At 38.8% G+C, this 16914-nt stretch overlaps 1 protein-coding gene across 26 annotated transcripts in view; it reads left to right on the top strand.

Annotated features, from left to right (window-relative positions):
* Positions 1-3181, top strand: part of LOC139395705 (E3 ubiquitin-protein ligase MYCBP2) — a 350297-nt gene extending 347116 nt beyond the window's left edge. For 25 of the 26 annotated variants that reach the window (XM_071143146.1, XM_071143169.1, XM_071143125.1 and 22 more), the window contains one exon: positions 1775-3181. In XM_071143146.1, the coding sequence (XP_070999247.1) occupies positions 1775-1890 (116 nt within the window). In that variant the 3' untranslated portion in view covers positions 1891-3181. The remainder of the gene's footprint in view (positions 1-1774) is intronic. The other variant, XM_071143064.1, reaches the window with a different exon arrangement.
* Positions 3182-16914: the final 13733 nt, after the last annotated feature.

Here is a 16914-nt window from a genome sequence, read left to right as displayed (position 1 = left end):
ATGGTGATCAAATCAAATTTGTTTATGAAGCCCTTCTTACATCAGCTGATATCTCAAAGTGCTGTACAGAAACCCAGCCTAAAACCCCAAACAGCAAGCAATGCAGGTGTAGAAGCACGGTGGCTAGGAAAAACTCCCTAGAAAGGCCATGAGGGGTGGCCAGTCCTCTTCTGGCTGTGTCGGGTGGAGATTATAACAGAACATGGCCAATATGTTCATAGATGACCAGCAGGGTCAAATAATAATCACAGTGGTTGTAGCGGTGCAACAGGTCAGCACCTGTCAGTTGGCTTTTCATAGCCCATCATTCAGAGTATCTCTACCGCTCCTGCTGTCTCTAGAGAGTTGAAAACAGCAGGTCTGGGACAGGTAGCGCGTCCGGTGAACAGGTCAGGGTTCCATAGCCGCAGGCAGAACAGTTGAAACTGGAGCAGCAGCACGGCCAGGTGGACTGGGGACAACAAGGAGTTATCAGGCCAGGTAGTGGTGATGTGGATATACTCGGTAACATATCCTGAAATAAATAAATTATCTTACTCCAATACATTTGAATAAAAAGTTAGCAAAAATAGATAAGATCTTGCTACCATGGAAAGGTAAATTAGTGATATCACAGTTTACTTATTTGCTTATGGTCTTGCCTACATCTAATGAACCGTTTTTTTTTTTTATTATATGAGAAAAAAATATTACATTTTATTTAGAACGGCAAGCCAGACGAAATTAAACAGGCCTATTGATATAATGAATATGAATTTTATAAAATATTAAAGCATTAGACCTCTCACTAAAGGCTTCAGTCGTACAAAAGTTATACTTAAATCCGAACTGGTTCTCTAGCAAATTAGAAGGAATGTGTCACCACCCTATGTTCAAAAACGGCCTTTTTCCATTCATTCAGATTACAACCTCGCACTTTCAGTTATTTGAGAAGGAAATAATCTCCCAAATATTGCTATTTTTAAAACATGGCATAGAAAGTTGGTTGCAATTTCATCCACCAGAAAAGACCGAACAAATAATACAACAAATATAAACTCAAATATACTAATTGATAAATACATGTTTTTTATTTAATCTTTATTTAACTAGGCAAGTCAGTTAAGGACAAATTGTTATTTACAATGATGGCCTAGGAACAGTGGGTTAACTGCCTTTTTCAGAGGCAGAACGATAGATTTTTACCTTGTCAGCTCTGAGATTTGATCTAGCAACCTTTCGGTTACTGGCCCAACGCTCTAACCACTAGACTACCTGCCGTCGAAGATGAAATGTAATCTTCGTAAATTATATCATAAATACGACTAGTAGAGTTATGTCATACATGCAGCTAACTAAAACATATGGAAATGTCTGCTCTACCCAAAATTACAACCAACTAATTGTGGCATTTCCACAAAAATGGAAGAGGAAAGTGGAAGAGGTAAAAAATAAGGAACTTGTCTGTTGGCCCTGCATTAAAGGCCATAATTGGTTAAAGAAAATTAAATTGTGATAAATAAAAAAGTATACCAGTTTCATTTAAGGACCAAAAAATGGACAGCCCTTGCCATATAGATTGCAAAATAGTTGGGAAGAGATTTTTGACATACCGATTCCATGGCACATGGTTTATGAATTGATACGCAAACGACGCCAGATTCAAAATAATTTTTCAAGTAAATTATTATACAGAATTCTTACAACCAACAGAATAACTAAGCTGGAATCAAATGTTTTCCGTCAGATAAAGTATTTCAAGCCAAATTCCTCATTGTTCCCCTTCCATCCCCAGGTCCCAAAGGCAAGCAGTTGGAGGGGACGGAGTGCCCCTTACACGTGGTTCACCCTCCCACCGGCGAGGAGTTTGCCCTGGGCTGTGGAGTGTGCAGGAACGCCCATACCTTCTAAAATCACCCAGTTCTGAAAACCCAGAGACCTGTACCGAACACTCGTTCTTCTTCTGTGACTGCAAGCTATTGGCTGCAGCCGGGGCCCAGCCTGTCAAGTATTTCCTCGTGTTGGCTCTCGTTGTCAGGCGGCCATGGACACTGTTTCAGGTATTTCTAACGTACCCAAGAGTCTCAAGTTGTGCTCTTCGACATACCAATCAAAGTCTTCAAGGCTTTACTACAAAAACAGCTCTCTGTGGATTCCAGAGGAAACTCCCATGTAAAAAAAATATTATTAGTATAATTTGTTTTTTTTACTTGTGACATGTTTGCATGCGGCCGTTGTAACCCCTCGGCTTCCATAGACGTTGCACACCTCCCCGATCACTGAAGTGTAAAAAAGTATTTAAAAATTGTATATGAAATACATTTTGCTTAGGCAACTGTGGATGGACTTGGATATATAAAAGGAAAAAAATGTGACAGGCCTTATTTCCAGCTTCCTAACTATGAATTCTAAATATTGTTGTATGTAAACAGACTTTTTTTTTTCCGTAATCCTGTACAGTATTCTCTCCACTGTCGAGTGCATCAGGGGACAACAACAAAAAAATAGGAGAATTTTGATGAGGGGGTGAAAAAGTGTACGATTTATCTAATCTTGTATATAATGATAGTATCCAAAATAGCTGTATTCCGAAGTTGCTACTCTACACTTCAGTTTCGTTTGATATTCTGGGTTATGTTTTGAGCCAGAACTTTTAATGAAGTGCAATACTGAGTGTGCCTCCTATCTTGCAGCAGTTTAACCTATGGAATGTATGTCAATAAAAGCCACTGTACTTTTTTATACAGTGATAAACACAGTCGTGTATTACCCCAATTCAAAATGTCAGATCACTTATGTTCTCTGCAGCAGATCCCAGCATCTTCAGTGTATGAAGGTTGATTGATGTGAACCCTTTTTTTAGTTCCTCAATTAGACAAATAACGTGGTGGTACAAACTTTTTTTCTGTCATTTTTTTTAAACAACTGAGAAGGTGATTACGCTATAGGCTACCATTGTATTGTAAAGGAGTGCTAACTGAACGTGTTGGGGGCCAGTCTTCTTCACCAAATATAAAAAATAATTGTGATTCTGTAATGCTTCTCCATCATTAGGAGGCAGGCGGGACATATGGGTATGGGGGTTTGAGAGAAAAAACAAACAGCTGCTGTTATAAAAGCTTAATACTTGTGATTCTGTATCTGTGATGGATGGAGTTGAATGGTAATAAACCAGGTTCTCTGTTTCGCAAGGTACATTCAAGCGGTCTCCTGTGTGTTTATTTCACCGGGTTATAGTTTTACCACCAACAATGCAAGTCATTTCATACAGTATACTGCTGAGACTGTCATCACCACATGTATTTGGAAAGTGATGCTAGCTAATGTTTTTAATTTGGCTCTGGTTTGTTTTGCCCAATAGTAACTAAATGGTGAATGATGACTGGAGTAATTTTCTTTCGAAGTGAGTAGATAACATGTTTCTGAACACTAACGCTACTAAATAAATCCTGATAATGCCATGATTAAGAAAAATCATGAATTAATCATGAATAATGATGAGTGAGAAGGTTACAGAGGCTATAACAAAACAAGCTAATCTCTCCTTATTACCAGTAACAGGGGATTTTAGATTTTGGGGGGATCTTTGTCTCGAACTTTATTTTTCATCGTTATTCACAATTTATTCGCAAGTCCATCATCTAATCTTACAATAAATGTGACTCCAAAATGACAAGACATTATTCCCCATTCAGTTCCTATTGGGCAAAAATATAGGTTGACTGTGCCTAATATGAAACAAATATCAAATCCAAAATTCTGGAATATAGACAAATTATATATTTTTTGCTTCACTGTCCAAATACATCTGGCGTTGACTGTAATGTAGAGAATATTAATTGCCAGTTATTTTACTATTACTGCTGCACAGTTTTACACAGAAAAGGGCAGTATATCGGACATTCAATGCCAAAGGACTTTTGTGCATTTCATGAAATTGTAATCTGTTTCTCAATTTTTGTCATACTTTGGGCAGATTATTATTTCTTAATTGGGCAGGAGCTTACCAGAACTGAGTACAGGCTCCTTACATTTTCTACTGCTTGAGTTCCTGCACCTCTTATAAAATATTTGCTCAAAAGTATTGTACAGTTCCTGCATGTAAATATAAACAGTACCGCCACCCAAAATGAGTACCGGCACCTATTTTAGTCAAGCACTGCATATGCCATACTGCTATGCAGTAAAGCAGACTTCACTGTGTTTGAGATATGCTCTGCATTATGCTATGTTTCCTCCTAAGTAGGTATTCTAAAAATGATTTTGAAAATATTCAACACAGGAGCCAGCCATTTCATACAGTACCACCACAAATAGAACAATGAGACAAATATTTCACTGGATGTATGAATGTGAAGCATCGGGTTGGCGTTTCCACTCACTGCCAAATATGGTGGTGAGAGGAAGCCATGTGGCTGAAGATGGAGCGAGATGGATTTTGGCCAACATTCTGCAAATTTTCTCATGGATTAAACGTTTCCTCTCAATACAATTTTCAGTTTCCAAAACTAAAATATGTTACGAACAAAGTAGAGTATGTGTTGTACCCTTAGCCAAAGTTTGAAAAAATTGTGTTGTTTAGAACGAGTGCAAGAGCTAATTGAGTTATTGCACACGCACACTTCAAAGTAAGCATTCCTAATGCAAATAATGCTAGCTCGTGCTTGGCTCTGTCCACGTCCTTGCTTGTTCTGCCCACTGTTAGTAATTTGTTCCCATTGGAAATGACAGGCTGTGGTCTGTCTATCTTGGGTTAGTTATAAAAAATATTTGGTATCACCCACAATACACCGCTTCTGTCACAACCTATCGCCATTTCAGGGATGGAGGGTGGGAACAAGCTGAATCTCCCGCGAAGGAATTAAGGTCACCGGGAATATAGCAATTCACACAAACATAATGTATCTTCAAGAAAACTGAATCTTGCTCAATCTTAAACTGATGGCACCGAGTTGGTTCCCGATAAGTGTTGTTTGGCTTGGGCGAATAAGTTTTTCATTATGGGGTTGAAGTTTTCAGTAATTATATTTTTCACTGCAAACAGCTTACCGTTAGCTATCCAGCCAAGTGTAAACATAAGGTAAGGAAGGGGATGGGTATGCTAACAGCTAGCTAACGTTAGCTTTCCTTCCACCATCATTTAATGTTTGTCAAGATTAGTATATTTTTATTCACTTAAGTAGATAACTAAAACTAAACGTTAAATTCTAAATATTTTATCTACCAAATCATTTGACTAGGAAATGTTACAGTTACTAGCTAGTTAGCTAATGTTATCTACGTTAACATTGCCACAGCCATACAATTAGGAATTACAATACTAGAAAGGATATGAACCTTCTTATGATGTCATAAAGGTCAGCCAGTGCTGTGATAAGATTTGTTTAAAAATAATGAATTTGAAGATTGTATCTGTACTGTGTGTTTGTTAGCTTACCTAGCCAGCCAGTTTTAAAGAAATTATGTACATTTTTACAATATGCCAACATTCTATTCAAACAATCAATCCACAGCCATACAGTGGCTGAAATCAGTTGATGATAGGACTGACACAAGTTGTAAATGTAAGTAACAAGTACTAATATTGTATCTTATAGCACTCACAGCTTTCCAAAAAACAAAGATGTAGCTATGGTCTGTTTACATATATATTTGTTGTCTATTGATACAGAAAACAGGTATAAAACCTGTATGAACTGTATATATTTATGTCAATATTTTGTAATAAGTTGTAACAGTAAGTGCAGTTATTTAAACAACGTTCCATCCAATGACTGTATAAATGAATGGACAAAGGCATTAATCACATGACACCATTGATTCCTATGTGAAGACTCAATAGTGCATTGAATCCAAATATGCATGATGACTAACAAAAATACACGCACCAATTTAATTGCACTAAATTATGCAAATTAACTTCTTGGTGACAGGGGGGCAGTATTGAGTAGCTTGGATGAATAAGGTGCCCAGAGTAAACTGCCTGATACTCTGTCCCAGATGCTAATATATGCATATTATTAGTAGTATTGGATAGAAAACACTCTGAAGTTTCTAAAACTGTTTGAATGATGTCTGTGAGTATAACAGAACTCATGGCAGGCAAAAACCTGAGAAAAATCCAACCAGGAAGTGGGAAATCTGAGGTTTGTAGTTTTTCAACTCTTTGCCATTCCAATATACAGTGTAAATGGGGTCATATTGCACTTCCTAAGGCTTCCACTAGATGTCAACAGTCTTTAGAACGTGGTTTCAGGCTTCCACTGTGAAGTGGGAGAGAATGAGAGGGGATTGAGCCAGGTGTCTGGCAGAGTGACACAGGCTCTGAGGTGCGGTTACGAGAGAGTTAAGCTCTCGTTCCATTGCTTTTCTACAGACATAGGAATTCTCCGGTTGGAAAATGATTGAACATTTATGATAAAAACATCCTAAAGATTTATTCTATACTTAGTTTGACAAGTTTCTACGGGCTGTAATATAACTTTGAACTTTTCGTCCGAAGTTCGGCTGGACCTGAACGCGCGTTTGGATTTGTTTACAAAACGCGCTAACAAAAGAAGCTATTTAGACATAAATAAACAAATCAAACATTTATCGTGGAACTGGGATTCCTGGGAGTGCATTCTGATGAAGATCATCAAAGGTAAGTGAATATTTATAATGCTATTTCTGACTAATGTTGACGACACAATATGGCTTTTTGGCTGCTTTGTTGTCTGAACGCTGTACTCAGATTATTGCTTTTTCCGTAAAGTTTTTTTCAAATCTGGCACAGTTGTTGGATTAACAGATGGTGCTGTGAGCAGGGTTCACCACGATTTGTAGTCAAACCAAAGAGTCCAAATCAGTGGAGCAGATCTGGCAAAAAATAAGGTAAGCAAGTTCCTATATCTGTTTCCACTCCTTTTGACATCTTTGGGAGATGAGAATCGTAGGCGTTTAATTCGATTGGCCCTTTGTATAACGACCGGTCGTAGCTTTATGGTAGATGGTAAGTCCCGGAACGTAAACTCGTACAGGCTGTGACCTGTAGGGTAAGTCTTAGAGGGTAAATCCCTCGTAGGTTGGTTCCTGCTATTACTATAAAGTAAATGGTAAATCCTAGTAGGTTGGTTCCTGCTAGTACTATAAAGTAAATGGTAAATCCTAGTAGGTTGGTTCCTGCTAGTACTATAAAGTAAATAGTAAATTCCTAGTAGGTTGGTTCCTGCTAGTACTATAAAGTAAATGGTAAATTCCTAGTAGGTTGGTTCCTGCTAGTACTATAAAGTAAATGGTAAATTCCTAGTAGGTTGGTTCCTGCTAGTACTATAAAGTAAATGGTAAATCCTAGTAGGTTGGTTCCTGCTAGTACTATAAAGTAAATAGTAAATTCCTAGTAGGTTGGTTCCTGCTAGTACTATAAAGTAAATGGTAAATTCCTAGTAGGTTGGTTCCTGCTAGTACTATAAAGTAAATGGTAAATTCCTAATAGGTTGGTTCCTGCTAGTACTATAAAGTAAATGGTAAATTCCTAGTAGGTTGGTTCCTGCTAGTACTATAAAGTAAATGGTAAATTCCTAGTAGGTTGGTTCCTGCTAGTACTATAAAGTACATGGTAAATTCCTAGTAGGTTGGTTCCTGCTAGTACTATAAAGTAAATGGTAAATTCCTAGTAGGTTGGTTCCTGCTAGTACTATAAAGTAAATGGTTAATTCCTAGTAGGTTGGTTCCTGCTAGTACTATAAAGTAAATGGTAAATTCCTAGTAGGTTTGTTCCTGCAAGTAATATAAGTATAGAGTAAGTCCTGGAGGGTAAACTCCAGCAGGGTACCTGTAGGGTAAGTCCTAGGGGGTACATTCTGGTTGGGATAGTTCATGTGACTACTATAAGAATAGTGTGAGTCCTGGAAGGTAAGCCCACGCAGGCTGGAACCTTTGAAGGGTAAGTCCTAGGGGGTACATTCTGGGTGGGTTGGTTCCCTGCTAAAACTGTAACAAGAGGACAAAAGGCCCAGTTGCAGTGGCTGTAAAAGTGCAGGTTGTGAGTGTGTGTGTGTGAATGGGGGGTTAGTTTTGTGGCCTGTTGGGGTGGTGAACCATGGCATATTATGTGGAAATAGGAAGACAAGTGTGAATAATTTTGGTGATGTGTGTTATCAATAATAGGGATATTGGAGGGAAGACGGGACAAAGCCATTAAGTCATCTGTATTCTCCAGTAATACATTCGCAGACGCTATGGTATCGGTTCTAATACAAGGTATTAAGTGATGTGACCAATTTATTATTATCCGGGGAATTGTGTAGCGCTATCTTAGAAAATACTTAATAGAAGGTGTGCATTATAGACGGGAGTGAAGTAATCTAAGATACCCTGAACACCGTCGGGAGAATTTAAGGAATAATAACTATTGATATGACGACAAACGGCTCCAATTCTCTGTGTAATATAGAGCTAGCAGATTTTAATAAAGCCATGGAGGCGCTGAAAGAAGCACACGAGTGCTCTACCAATTCGGCTGGAATATGGGTAATATTTGTTAAGTTCATGTTTTAAGTATCCCTATATTTCTGTTATTACGGGGCTATCGCTCAGTCAAGAGTGCACCTGCGCAGAGAGTCTTGTTGTTGATGGACCTAGCCTTGAGTGTAATGGCTACCTTGTAGTGTGTTCATACGGTATAGTAAACTTTGTTCAACTGGAACCTTGTCGTTGTGTCATTTCGAGTTAACATTGGTAGCAGAGGATGGCTAATAACTACAATGTGCCACCACGCTTCGACGAGAAGAGGTCGTACGAAATTTGGAAAAATGAACTTGGAATCTGACCACGGGTTACTAATCTGGACATGAAAAAGCAAGCACTTGCGGTGGTATTATCGCTCGAGGGAAGAGCGAGAGATACAGCACTGGAAATATCCGTTGAGGATTTGAACAAGGATGACGGTATGGGAACTTTGATCAGAGCACTGGATTCTGTATTTCTTAAAGAAGAGAACGACCGTGCCTACGAGGCATATTCAAACTTTGACAGTGTTACGAGAGATATTTTGGTTGCAATGACGGACTACATCATTTTGAACAGAGTTACAATAGGATGCGCAAGTACGACATGGTTCTCCCGGATGCAGTGTTAGCTTTCAAGTTGCTAGATACTGCCTGTCTAGATGGTAGGGAGAAGCAGTTGGCTTTGACTGCTTGTACTGTGCAGACTTTTGCATCCATGAAGTCGGCACTAAAAATAGTTTTTGGTGAAAAGACGTCTGTCGCGCCAATAACAGATGGAATGCAAGTGAGTGACGCAGCATATTACACCTAGCAGCAGAGAAAAAGCGCCAACAAGTCACGTTCTCAAGACAACCAGAAGAGGGTGCCATTCCCCGACACAAATCCACTGGACAAATATGGAAGGAGATCAAAATGTGCTATTTGTCAAAGCACCATTGGGTTAAAGACTGTCCTCATAAAACTTAAACTACCAGAGAAATGTAAACACGGAGATAGAGCAGTGTAATATTACACTGTTTTCAAATTAATCTGCTTCTGATGCTGAGATTTTTATAGTTGAATCCTTAGGATCTGCTGTGATTGATACTGCATATACACGGACAGTGTGTGGTGCAAAATGGCTTGATAGCTATGTCAGTGAACTAAATATGAAAGAAGTACAAAATATGATTGACACACCAAGCAAAAGAGCTTTCAAATTTGGAGATGGGAGAATTGTCCATTCTACCAAGAGTGTCAAGATACCAGCAAAAATTGGTCAGACAAAGTGTCACATTGAAACAGAGGTGGTCCCTACAGATATCCCCTTACTATTAAGCAAAGCTTCCCTCAAGAAGGCAGAGGCTGTACTAGACATGAAAAAATTACAAGGCAGTGATGTTTAAACAACCAGTGACTCTTGAACTTACTACCTCAGGCCACTATTATGTAAACATTTTAGACAAAGACATCACACAGAGTCCATGTAAAAATGACATTCTGATGGACCTAGAGCACATGGGGATTCTGACAGTCACAGAGAACATGAACACAAAAGAAAAACAAAGTATTGTTAAAGCTTCACAAACAGTTTGACATGCTACAGTTGACAGACTTCAGAAATGACTCTGCAGTTCAGGTAATAATGATGATAAGTACGAATCTGGAAACAAAGTGTACTTGTACTACAAACGAGTTGACTATCAAGAGTGGAAAGGACCGAGAGTAGTCATTGGTCAAGATGGTGTGGTGATATTTGTGAGACACGGAGGCATCTTTGTCAGGGTGCATCACTCAAGATTGCGGAAAGTAAATGATCAACAAGATAGAGGGGCTGTTGCTGAGAATCAGTCTCCTCATGAAAATGACAAAAAGGACACAGTAACAGACACAGACCTACCAGATGTCAGATCCAATGATATGGACACTGAAACTGACACAGGAAATGGAGCAGAGACCTTCAACCATGTCACAGGTAATACTGTTGAGCATTCAAATGAAGAAAACATTCAACAACATCCACATGTGTTAATGGAACATGGTTGTTCCAATCTGAAAACTGGACAAACTGTTAAATACATGGACAGAGAAAGTGGTATTCCACATACAGCAACCGTCATTGGACGAGCAGGAAAAGCCAAAGTAAAACACCAGAACTGGTACAACGTGCAGTATTCTGAGCCAGCTACACTTTCTGGTACAACAGGGTCAGCTGACCTGTCGCTTGTAGATCATATCAGAATTGAACCAATTGAAAATCGAGAAAAACAGAATGACATTCAAAATTATGATGTACTTGCAACCAGGGACGTGTCATTTGACTCAGCTAAGCTAGATGAGCTCAGTAATTGGAGAAAAAAATGGAGTGTTTGAGGAAGTCAAAGACATTGGCCAAAAATGTGTCTCAAGAAGGTGGGTGTGTACCCTTAAAGAATCCTTAACTGGAATAGTGCCTAAAGCACGTCTAGTGGCTAGAGGTTTTGAGGAGCTGGCTGCTAAAGAACTCCCAAAAGACTCACCGACATGCGCCTCAGTCACTCAGATTGCTGATATCAGTGATCTGCCAGAAAAAATGGAAACTTAATTCCATAGACATCAAATCTGCATTTTTGCAAGGAACAGAGCTGTTAAGGGACATTCGCATCCGACCTCCGCCTGAAGCTAAAAGCGAAGGAACACTGTGGAAACTCTAAAAGTGCGTGTATGGACTGGCAGATGCATCACTCTACCGGTACAACAAAGTCAAGGAAACAATGCTGAATACAGGTGGAAAAATGTCACAAGTGGATCCTGCAGTCTTCTATTGGCTTGATGAAGACTGCAATGTGACTGGAGTACTTGCCTGTCATGTTGATGACTTTATCTGGGGTGGCTCACAGACCTTTGCTTCAACTGTGATTCCACACCTCAAAGCTATTTTCTAGGTCGGCCGTGAGGGGCATGATAATTTTTGTTATGTTGACAAAGAGTTTATTACAGTTGATGGAAAAATACTGATGCAACAGGAGAGCTATATCAAAAATCTTCAACCCATTCACCTGGATTCTTCAAAAGCCGTACAAAGGAATTCCTCTCTGTGAAATTGAAGCTGATCAATTGAGGTCAAAGATGGGACAAATTTTATGGGTTGCTAGACACAAACCATGCCACTGTACAAACCATTCATGAGGCGAACAAAGTTATTCGTAAACTGAAATCACAACAAGTGACTTTACAGTTTTAGCATGTTGGAAAAGATGACTCTTTGAAACTAGTTGTCTTCAGTGATGCTTCCCTAGGGAACCTTACAGATGGAGGCACACAAGGTGGACATCTAATTGTGTTAATGGGTGAAGCTAAAGATTCTCACCTATCTGTTGGCAGTCAAAAAGGATCAGAAGGGTTGTCCGAAGCACACTTGCTGGAGAAACCCTTGTTCTTGGGGATGGAATTGACAATGCTATATTTCTTGCAACTCTGTTCTCAGACCTCACCACTGGTGAGACAAAACGGCACATTCTAAATGTAGTTTGTGTCACTGACAACTACTTATTAGTTGATGCTGTGAAGTCAACCAAGTCTGTCATAGAGAAAATACTTTGTCTTGAGATTAGCAGCGTCAAGGAACTTATTCAAGCACAGAGAATCCAGCGGATTCCTTGGTCGACCACAAAGGAACAGCTTGCTGACTGTCTGGCTAAAAAAGGAGCATCCGGTCTTGTGCTCCTACAGGCTCTCAGTAATGGAAAGTGGCAGCTTGAGTAATACAAATAAAAACTGTCACACAACCCATTTGTAATGGGGATGTTGAATAATACTTGGACATTTAATTATGTAGTTTTATTTGTCTTTAAAGAAAAGGGGGAGATTGTTGAATTCATGTTTTAAGTATCCCTATATTTCTGTTATTACGGGGCTATCACTCAGTTAAGAGTGCGCCTGCGCAGAGAGTCTTGTTGAGTGTAATGGCTACCTTGTAGTGTGTTCATATGGTATAGTAAACTTTGTTAAACTGGAACCTTGTCGTTGTGTCATTTCGAGTTAACAATATTGAGCAAATTAGATCAAATTGGACAACAGTTTCCTGCTGGCGGGGAATTTAAATCAAATAAAGAATTCAGGGAGGCAATTATGACTTGGCATAGAGACATAAAATCAGAATCAAAAGCTCAATATACCAGCGTGTTGATGTCAGCATTCTATCAACGAAAAATGCATCATGATAAACCCGGAATAAGTACAGGTATACTACCACAGAAAGACTGGGAACAGGAGTGTAATTGATAGAATTTGCACCCTGTGATCAAAAAGATAATTGTGTGGGTGGTAGATTTAATTCAAGAAGATGTTTTGAGAGTGGATTATAACTCCGCTCACCTCGCATACGTGCGAGGAGTTAATAGGGCCATAGAGAAAATCATTACCTATTGTTTCAAAGGCCAAGATAGACAAAGCAACGTAGCGAAAAAAACATCAAAGCGTAAGGAGATAGCTCCCTGTTTTATTGGAAGAATGAGTGTAAAGTGATACTGGAACCTACTGCATTCGAAGGAAATGCCTCTATGCAAGATTGCATCTTTTTCAAAAGAGTAACAACTAATCGTTTTGAGATCAGTAAGAATGGAACTTTCACCTAGCGGTGTATTGCCTCATAGAGATTACTGTTTCTATGTGATGGAAAACGTATGAGATCCCGTTTTACCTAACTTTTAGTAGAGGCCAGGGATTAAATATCGCAGATTCCTTGCAATGAGAAATTGGCTAAATTTGCCACAGGAAAACGTATTTTGGGTTGAAGAATCTAGGCAAAATGCCAGGAGAATGGATTCTAAAGGTAACAAGTTTAAATAAGATGGCCAAACACTCCTTGCAAACTCAGAAAGCCACATTTTACGTGGTTTTATTTTTAAATCGATTTACGCTTTGTCGTCTTATTCTGAAATAGAATTCCAGAATGGTCGAAAGGGTGGAGGGGTCACGAGGAATTGGTATAGGGGTTACCAAACCTAAAAATAACCTTTTATTTTTGTAAGTGGTGTGTTGGTTATGGAGAATCATGGGGTAAGGAGACCAGTGTTAGACTCGTTGGAGAGATAATGTTGCCGTGTCTCTGCTAAATAAAGGACAGTGGATTAAAAATAACAGGTTTGGTTTATAATTAATAGTTTTGGATTGCTGGTTAAAATGTTGCATAGTGAATGCTAACGGAATGTACACTCTCTTTAACGAAAGAGGGGGTTTCATTATTTTGCTTTGGAAGGTCCCCAGAGATTTAGGGGGAGAGCAGTTAGTGATATTCGCCAATTTGAGGTATAAACGTATCTGGATTAGGCCATAAACGAGTTCCAGATAATAAGTGAGCCCTGTTAATGTGTGTTCTGGACCTACGGTTCCCCAGCACGCACACACCATTTACTGGTTACGAATGTGCGTCAGTAGTGTGTTGATACTGTGAGATTTATTGGATGGGGTCTTTTCAATTCAGTTAAATTGGGAATGCAGAAGGATGGAAATATTTTGGAATGTATTTAAATGGTTTCTGAAGGACCTTGAAAGAAAAGGGAGAGGAAACATTTTAATGGTGTCGAATGCCCTGTATCCTAGAATTTCTCGTGAGGAATGATCAACCTCAGTAGAGATGATCGGAACAGGGGGATTTAATTATAAAATGTATGAGAAACACCATTCTCTATCCAAATTGTACCATTACTTTAGGAGATTATTATTATTTCCGTAGGGAGATATAAAGAGTTGTAATTCTAAGTTGATTAGTTATTCGAATTGGTTTATTTTTGATCTAACATGTTGTTTTTGAATCACGTGTTCTAAGGGAAAATGACCAGGTAAATATACAGAGGTACTGTGTTCAATCTGCATAAAGAAAGGAAAATATATGCTATTACGGGATGACAGTTACTTCAAATGGATTGTGAAAAATGTATTGCTGATTTCATTTTGTGTTTTTGTTTCGATACAAATTTTTCCAGATTGGATAATGGATTGTGGAATTCTGCAAGGGGTTAGGGTGCTTCATGATCTGGTAACACTTCCGAGAGGTCGCCAGTAGAATAAGGGAGTATGGACTAATTTCGAAAATGGTTTTAGCACTAACAACATGTAACCTCGGAATCCAAACCGGTTGTGCGCGTGCGCTATCGTGCAGAATATTTTGCCCCCCCACACCAAACGCGATCACGACATGCGGGTTAAAATATCAAAACAAACTCTGAACCAAAGACATTAATTTGGGGAGGTCGAAAAGCATTAAACATGTATGGCAATTTAGCTAGCTAGCTTGCACTTGCTAGCTAACGTTAATGTGTCCTATTTAGCTAGCTTGCTGTTGCTAGCTCATTTGTCCTGGTAAATAAATATTGAGTTGTTATTTTACCTGAAATGCACAAGGACCTCTACTACGACAATTAATCCACATATAAAATGGCCAACCAAATCCTTTCTTGTCATCTATCCTCCTTACAGGCTTTTTCATCTTTGAATTTATATGGTGATCGCATCTAAACTTTCATTGTATTACCACGACAACCGGCAACAAAGTTCGTCTTTCAGTCACCCACGTGGGTATAACCAATGAGGAGATGGCACGTGGGTACCTGCTTCTATAAACCAATGAGGAGATGACTTTCAGCGCGATCTGCGTCAGAAATATGAACGACTTCTGTTTTAGCCCTCGGCGTCGCAGACACTCGTTGGCGCGCTCGAGCAGTGTGGGTGCAATTATTGAATAACACGCAACGTGTCCGGTCTGGTCAGCATGTTAAGCTTTTTGACATTTGTCGTAGAGGTTCATTTTATTAAGAAAAGGTTCATGTCATAATTCGTCATATAGTCTGTGTTTGTCTGGATTTCCTGAGACAGAAATAAAATGAACTAAACTGTTATGATTTGTACTTTTTTGAGGTTATCATGGAAGGTAACATCAGATCGTGTCTTAAAACTTCTTAAGGCTAGTGGAACCCCTCGACAACATCTGCTGAAAAGGCAGAGTGCGAAATTCAAAAATAATTTTTAGAAATATTTAACTTTCAACATTCACAAGTGCAATACACCAAATTAAAGCTTAACTTCTTGTTAATCTACCTATCGTTAATCTACCCTACAATTTCAAAAAAGGCTTTACAGCGAAAGCACACCATATGATTATGTTAGGACAGAGCCTAGTCACAAAAAAAATACAGCCATTTTAGGGCCAAAGAGAGGAGTCCCAAAAAGCAGAAATAGAGAGAAAATGAATCGCTAACCTTTGATGATCTTCATCAGATGGCACTCATATGACTACATTAATGTATGTTTTGTTCGATAAAGTTCATATTTATATCCAAAAATCTCAGTTTACATTGGCACGTTATGTTCAGTAATGTTGTGCCTCGAAAACATCCGGCGAATTTGCAGAGCCACATCAAATTACAGAAATACTCATCATAAACTTTGATAAAAGATACAAGTGTTATACACAGAATTAAAGATATACTTCTCCTAAACCTCTTGATACTACCCTTCCTGGATCCGGGTGCGTAATCATCGCCTGAAACGAATTAGCATAACGCAGCGGACATAAATATCCCTAGAAAATATTCCTATTCATGAAAATCACAAATGAAATATATTGACACACAGCTTAGCCTTTTGTTAATCACACTGTCATCTCAGATTTTCCAAATATGCTTTCCAGCCAACGCTAGACAAGCATTTGTGTAAGTTTATCATAGCCTAGCATAGCATTATGCCCTGCTAGCAGCAGGCAACATTTTCACGAAAATAAGAAAAGCAATCAAATTAAATCATTTACCTTTGAAGAACTTCAGATGTTTTCGCTCACGAGACTCCCAGTTAGATAGCAAATGTTCCTTTTTTCCCAAAATATTATTTTTGTAGGCGAAATAGCTCCGTTTGTTCTTCACGTTTGGCTGAGAAATCAGTTCTGTTGCACTCACAGACAATATCTTTGCAGTTTTGGAAACGTTTGTGTTTTCTATCCAAAGCTGTCAATTATATGCATAGTCGAGCATCTTGTCGTGACAAAATATCCTGTTTAAAACGGGAACGTTTTTTATCCAAAAATGAAATACTGCCCCCAGAGTTTCAAGAGGTTAATGCAACCACGGTGTCACATTTCAAAAAAGCACACCATGCAATAATCTGAGTGTAGCGCTCAGACACAATAACAAGCCATACAGATGATACCCGCCATGTTGTGGAGTCAGTAAAAGTCAGAAATAGCGTTATAAATATTCACTTACCTTTGATGATCATCAGCAGAATGCACTGCCAGGAAATATAGTTCCACAATAAATGTTTGTTTTGTTCGATAAAGTCCATAATTTACGTCCAAATAGCTTCTTTTGTTATGGCGTTTGGTAAACAAATCCAAACGCGCATTCAGGTCCAGCCGAACGTTGAACGAGAAGTTCAAAAAGTTATATTAGAGGTCGTAGAAACCTGTCAAACTAAGTATAGAATCAATCTTTAG

This window comes from Oncorhynchus clarkii, chromosome 3 (assembly GCF_045791955.1).
Source record: "Oncorhynchus clarkii lewisi isolate Uvic-CL-2024 chromosome 3, UVic_Ocla_1.0, whole genome shotgun sequence".
Lineage (NCBI taxonomy): Eukaryota > Metazoa > Chordata > Actinopteri > Salmoniformes > Salmonidae > Oncorhynchus > Oncorhynchus clarkii.
This window is presented reverse-complemented; position numbering and strand designations above follow the sequence as displayed.